This window comes from Vicia villosa, linkage group LG6, assembly GCF_029867415.1.
Source record: "Vicia villosa cultivar HV-30 ecotype Madison, WI linkage group LG6, Vvil1.0, whole genome shotgun sequence".
In the NCBI taxonomy this organism is placed as follows: domain Eukaryota; kingdom Viridiplantae; phylum Streptophyta; class Magnoliopsida; order Fabales; family Fabaceae; genus Vicia; species Vicia villosa.
In genome coordinates, this window is record NC_081185.1 from 144,736,518 (window position 1) to 144,742,745 (window position 6,228).

At 36.8% G+C, this 6,228-nt stretch overlaps 1 protein-coding gene and 1 non-coding gene across 2 annotated transcripts; one reads left to right on the forward strand and one right to left on the reverse strand.

Moving 5' to 3' along the window:
• Positions 1 to 365: 365 nt before the first annotated feature.
• On the forward strand, positions 366 to 437 carry TRNAT-CGU (transfer RNA threonine (anticodon CGU)). The gene has a single exon. It is a non-coding gene; the product is annotated as a tRNA-Thr (tRNA).
• A 709-nt stretch (positions 438 to 1,146) lies between these two features.
• Positions 1,147 to 5,965, reverse strand: LOC131610351 (probable galactinol--sucrose galactosyltransferase 2). Its single transcript, XM_058882269.1, has 14 exons — positions 5,808 to 5,965; positions 5,475 to 5,686; positions 5,135 to 5,385; positions 4,762 to 4,852; positions 4,084 to 4,132; positions 3,890 to 3,981; positions 3,700 to 3,807; positions 3,439 to 3,567; positions 2,748 to 3,300; positions 2,579 to 2,646; positions 2,340 to 2,474; positions 2,040 to 2,257; positions 1,868 to 1,956; positions 1,147 to 1,765 (listed from the first exon to the last, which is right to left on the reverse strand). Exons 2-14 carry the CDS (start codon positions 5,666 to 5,668, stop codon positions 1,403 to 1,405), a joined length of 2,340 nt encoding a protein of 779 aa, XP_058738252.1. The 5' UTR covers positions 5,669 to 5,686; positions 5,808 to 5,965; the 3' UTR covers positions 1,147 to 1,402.
• Positions 5,966 to 6,228: the final 263 nt, after the last annotated feature.

Consider the following 6,228-nt stretch of genomic DNA (forward strand, 5'->3'; position numbering starts at 1 on the left):
AAAACTAATTTCTATAAATAAGTTATTTTTTTAAAATATTTTTGCATTTTTTATCTACCCGATCAATCCAACCCAAATCAACCCGTTATTTCTGGGTTCGGTTCAGATTTTGTTGTAAAAATTTACAAATCCAATCAAAACCAATCCATTTAATTGTAATCAGTTTGGGTATCAAATTCTCTTAAAATCGAATCAAACCGACCCACGAACACCCCCAAAATAGTAAACCAAGGGGCAAACACACATAATCTAGACATTATAAGGGGGCAAAATTGAAACTCGCTATATCATAGGAGTGACCTATATTTAACCCTATAAATTAATCCAATGGACAAATTATATAAAAATTAAAGAAAAATCATTGAGCTTCCATAGCATAGTGGTAGTGCGTTCCCTTCGTAAGGGAAAGGTCGTGAGTTCAATCCTCACTGGGAGCTAAATGTCTTTTTCTTTTTAATATTTTTCATTGAAACTTCAATAAATTTTATTTGCAACATTCTTTTTTTTTCCTTGTTTATTTGTAATTTTTTTTTCATGTGTGAGTTTATCATTATCATTATCACCAAAAATGGCACCCCAATAAGACTCTTACTATCAGTAGCTCTTTTGCTCAAGTTTATATTTTCAAAGAATTCTCATCTCAAGATCAAGAAAACATCTTCAATAAGCACTTTGCCAACTGCCAAACTCATCCCATTTCATTAGGATGATAGTTATTTTGATAAGTTTGAATTCTTCAACTCCTTCATTTAAGAGAATCTAAGGATTATTGTCTGCAAGATAGGAGAGATGCTTTTGAATCTAGTAAAAATGTTCTACGCAACTCTCAATTACAAGGATGGGGTAGTCACAAATGAAGTATATAATATTCAAATTTCTCTTTCTATTGAAAGATTTCCAGCTATATGTGACCCTGCATAGGCTCTATCTACACTTCTGTGGCTCCAAGTGTTGTGGATATTTTTATTTTCTCTCTTATCAATCTTTTATAAACACATAGCAGTCCAAAAAGAAAAGGCAATGTGTATTAGCTATACAAATTATTTGTCAAATGTTTTTTCCAATTCAAACCCCATTTCAATCAAGCCTCGGAATCTTAGCACTATACTACGATTTTATGATAAAATAGGAACAACACACTCAAACTTTTCAAACATGAAAACATTTTATTTGATAGAAACGAAACATATTACATCCATGGGAATAGGACATCATTCCTCTCCCCTGCTAATGACATGATGTGAAACTCTCTCAGCCACATAAGTTACAAGTTACAACAACAACCCTCAACTCCATTCTCCCCATCTCTCAGCTATAGCTACATGATACCAAATGTGTAGTTATTATTATGACAAAACCCTTCTCCCTACACAAATTTCACTTAATACCAAATGCTGATGACTTAAACTTGAATCTCAATTGACCATTTATACAGCTCCTCTTGAGGAACTGGGATGAAGAAGATTGTTAATCCAGTTTCTGAGTCATAGTTGAAGTCAGTTTCAGTCCCATCCACGGCGCACTTTAGTGGACGCTGCGAGGAGTAAACTCCAAACTTTCCACTTCCTCTAACTTTCAAAGTAATAGTTGCTGTTGTCCTTCGGTTAGGACTTAGAGAAGTTGTCAGTTCCGATACAGCCTCTCTGGCAAATAGCTCTTGTTTGTTGTCAGTCTCTCTATGAATTTCGACCTCTTCCACAGCTCCTCCGGTGTTGAACATATCCATTAGGCCTATTGCTGCAAACGATATACCGAGCGCAATTTCCTGTCAAATGAAACATTACATTGGTTAGTTTAACAAAATCAAAAGCAGAAATAAAATCCAGAAACCAATGAAATATTGTATAAGTTGATGGTGAAATCTTACTTGGATTGGACAGAAATGGAAAAGTTCAAACTCCAGAACCTTTAGTGTCACTGGAATTGAAACACCTTTCGGTAGCCGAATCACGTCGCCTGAAAATGGAGAGGAGTATTTAATCATGATTGTGACTTATTTGAATTCATATGTTAAATTAATTGTGAATAATTAATAGTACCTGATCTGTAAGCATATACAATAGTCTCCCCGTGCCATTCAGCACCAGCTACTTGATTGATAAGATCAACATCAGAGGCACAAACAGAGCTAGTAAGTGTGCCGGGAGATATATCGTGGATGCGAGTTTTCTTCTCTACCTTGCACCACCCAGCACCTTGGCAGTTAAATACACCAACAACTCCAGTACATTTGTTCATGTTCCATATTTTGAGCAGACTGAAAATTACAACTCAAGTTAATAAACAAGTCCTCAATTTACATCTAAGAAACATAGATTCGAAGTTAAGTAAAAACAAACCTAGTCCTATCTCTTGCCGGATCAACAAATAGAGAGTCGCGCGTAGGCCTTCCTGGTAATTGAGCACGGAGAACTGAACCATCAGAGAGAACCAGCTTCTTAAGAAGATCAAAATTGTGGTTGCCAGGCTTATCACTGTAAAATCATTATAAAGAGAGAAAAAATATCTCAGCTAAATCTATGTTGATTTTATGTATAAGTATAAATAAGAGATTTGCAATTGGACAATAACTCTGCACCTGACATAAATCGGACATCCACCGATTGCACGAGCTGCAGCGTGATACTCAGCTGCTGGATGTAAACTCTGAAATCACAAAGATATTTTTGTTAAAATGAAGAAAATTAACACCTAAAAAAGAAGGTACTAACTGAATTACAATTAAAGATCAATTCAGTTTCACTTACATGGAACATGTCCCAATCTGGTTGCATAAACTCTCCAAGGAAAAGTGAATTGTATGCAACAGACGAAATATGGATTGTGTGGGAAGCAGGATCACGTGGGTAAAAATCATCGGAGGCTCTCACAACAGCAGTCTGCTTAGCACTATAAAGTCCATCAGTGTTGTGACACATACACGCGATGCATCCATTGTCGGAAAAGTTACGAGCAATGGAAGCCTCAAGTGCATGATGATAGCTGCGGGTAAGTGAGACTCGGCCACCATGTCCAGCACCAAGGGTTTCAATAATGTTTTGCACATCTACCTTCACTCCATCTACTCCACATGAAGCTAAATAGGCATGGAGCTCATTATAGAAATTGAAAACCTTCTTTGGATGTACTAGACCGAGGCCGTGTACAGACAAGCTGTCCATGACAATGTCTGGTTGGTTTCCTAATACTCCAGGCGATTGCACCGGGTATGCCAAAGCCGTGTCGTAATGTTCCATGCCAGTTGCTGCTGGCTTCACTCCACCCCAATAACCAGCTAGTGCATGCCATACATAAACATTTCTGTCCATCAAAAGAGTAACGAATTAAGAATTCGGATAGTTAACTCGTTGAGCTACTTATCGAACAATACTTCTCTAATACAGAAAAGAGAATGCCCTGCATAAAATATCGACAAATTTTAAGGAACTAGGACCATACTTGACATTGTGATGTTTCTTCACTCCGTCAACAAGATGTTTAAGACCCGATGTCGGTTCGCTGTGCTCTCCATTTTTATTCTTTTGAAATTTTGCATTCTCTTTAATACCAGTCAACATAGTAGCAAATCTGCAATAATAATAACAATTTCCAACATATCAATTGCAAGTACTTTACTCAGATTAGTTTCAAAAGAATAACTATTTTGAAACCGTATAGTAATAAATAAGAAAAGAGAATAACAGAACACAAGATTCTTACTGTGCTCCTTCTTGCACAACACAGCCAGGATCCTTTGCTTTACTTTCAATCTGTTGCCAGCCATCATCTATGATGAGAAACCGCGGAGGTGTACCTCCCTCTGATAGACTGCAGTTACAAGAAAACGAATTTCATCCATTAGTTCATCGTTAAATTTACAAACATAATATACAATTCTCTCAAAAATTACCTTTTCAGGCCTTGTTCAACACCCTCTGCTGTTACATCAGTATAGAAAGCATCCCATGTGCACCAACCAAACATGTCAAGAAAAGATGGCAGCTGCATAAATAAAACAAACAGAACAAGGTTAAAAGATCCATAAGATACTAACTCTGCGAACTTGTACATTCATTAGTAATGCTTCAAGGAAGAGGGTCTTACTCTTTTCTTCTCACGATGATGAAATGTTTGCATGTGCTTTTCCACAGCCCTTAATAAATAAAACAGAAAAAGGAATCAGTTAAACCACAATCGTCAAGATACAAATTCTAATTCTAATATTCACCAAATAAAGAACATGTTCTAACTATTATAACGCAAACAAGTCCATGTAACACGATGTTCTGTCAGTTCCAACGACTGAGGGGACCATAGTACAGGAATTTAGGGGGAAAACACAAGACAAAGCCATGTTTGGGTAAACAATTAAGTTAATCACTTATACATAAACGCTTATTATTGGTGCAAGTGCTCTGTTCTTGGGCTAGTTGACTGGGCCCTAACCCATATCGTACAACACAACAACCAAACTTTATCCTACTAAGTGGAATCGGCTACATAGATAACCTCGGTCATAATGATCTATCCAAGACCATTACATTATCTCTATAACAAAATAAAATAAAGTTCAATAGTTTTCAAGTAAGCTATAAGTTGTTTTCGTAAACTACCTCGAAGAGCTAATCAAAATATGTTAAAAACAGCTAATGAAACATGTCATAAGTTGTTGTTATAACCTCTTACAAAACAGTCTACAAATATTTATACCAATAGATAAAATCAATAACTCAATCCTATATCCTAACTAACAAGTCAAAAGAAATGGAGGAAATGTCTTACTTGACAGCTTGGTTGATGACTTCAAAAGGGTTGGTGCCAGCATGCATGTAAACCATGTGAAGGCCTTGATTTGTCTCAACAGCATGATCACCTGCAAAACCAAATCACATACCAAAAGGAGTTTGTTTGGGATACCACCTTATATATATTTTCTCCAAAGCTATAAACTCCATTTGTTTGATTCAATTGATTGAGGATTATCCAGCCCCAATTCTAATTGCACTAACGACCGCTCCACCCCACAATTTTTGGCAGACCGGGAAGAAACTGAATTAACATTAAACACGACTAAATTATAAATTTCATGCTTCTACACCAATCCAAACCAAACCAAACCGTTTTTCACATGATAAAGAGTTACTTAGTTACTCACCACTCTCAAAGCAAACCTCGATCTCGCTTTTCTCATTCCCTTGTAGAACAGATCGAAATGGACCTTCCAATAGAGGAAGCAAAACAGTGTAAATAATGGGAGAATTTTCTGCTTCATCCGCTTCCCCTTCACTGTCTTTGCTCTCTATAAGCATAAACTGAGTCTCCAGAGGAATATCCCTCCCACAATTTCCCATTCTCTGTGTCATCCACCATAACTTGAACCGGAAGCAACACACAAATCGAAGCCCCCTGCAAGTAAAGTGCAATAGTTTCATTAAATTTTACTCTACAACAATTAACCTGAGGTTTTTGAAAACAAGAACAAGTAAACAACTTACTCTAAAACTCCGATGGGAAAAACATGGAGGCTTTTCGTATTAGAAGCAGTTGCGCCGATGAAAGCACCTCCGGTAACAAGACCGTTGCCGGAACCTGGAGTAAGCACAACATTTTCTGGAACTCCTTTAAGTATGGTCTTGCCATGAACAACCAAGTTTCCGTCGTTAACAGAAATTTTAGGTGTCACCGTCATCTTTCAAAAACTTGATCACTGCATTGTTATTACAGCAAACAACAATCAAAAAGCATAATCAAAAGTACTCAAAAAGCACAAGGGTAATTTCGTCCATAAAAAAGATAAAACCGACTTAAAAAGAAAGTGCCAAACTTACAGAGAAAAACTTAGAGAATGTGATGAAGAAATTGATCGGTTACGAGAAGTGCACTCCAAGAGGGAATGCTGCTTCTATGAAACACGAGCACGAAACTACGAACTCAGAGCTTGATTTCAATGATGTTAAGACTTTGTTTCTAATTTGAATTGTGGAATTGTGGAGAAAGCTGAGAAATGGGTATTTATAGCAGTTTTCATGGTAAATATCGAGCAACTTGTGGGACTCATGTGTTTTATGATTCTTACACGTGGAAGGCGGCGTCTATAATGATGGGTACTACCCCCATCCATCTAAATTAGCAATCAATGAGTAAATTAGTAGTAGTATTATATTTTCTGACAGCTATCTTTCACAGCAGCGGTCCAAAAAATTGGTAATTTTGGGGAGACGTGTGATTATGATGATGTCATGGAATTGC

What these genes read in the sequence shown, in the direction of transcription:
- LOC131610351 (XM_058882269.1), bottom strand. Translation starts at nt 5,668, where the DNA reads ATGACGGTGACACCTAAAATTTCTGTTAACGACGGAAACTTGGTTGTT. An exon ending in GGATGTCCGATTTATGTCAG is followed by an intron (nt 2,475 to 2,578) that starts GTGCAGAGTTAT and finishes ATGATTTTACAG; the next exon opens with TGATAAGCCTGGCAACCACA. An exon ending in TGTATATGCTTACAGATCAG is followed by an intron (nt 1,957 to 2,039) that starts GTACTATTAATT and finishes CTCCATTTTCAG; the next exon opens with GCGACGTGATTCGGCTACCG.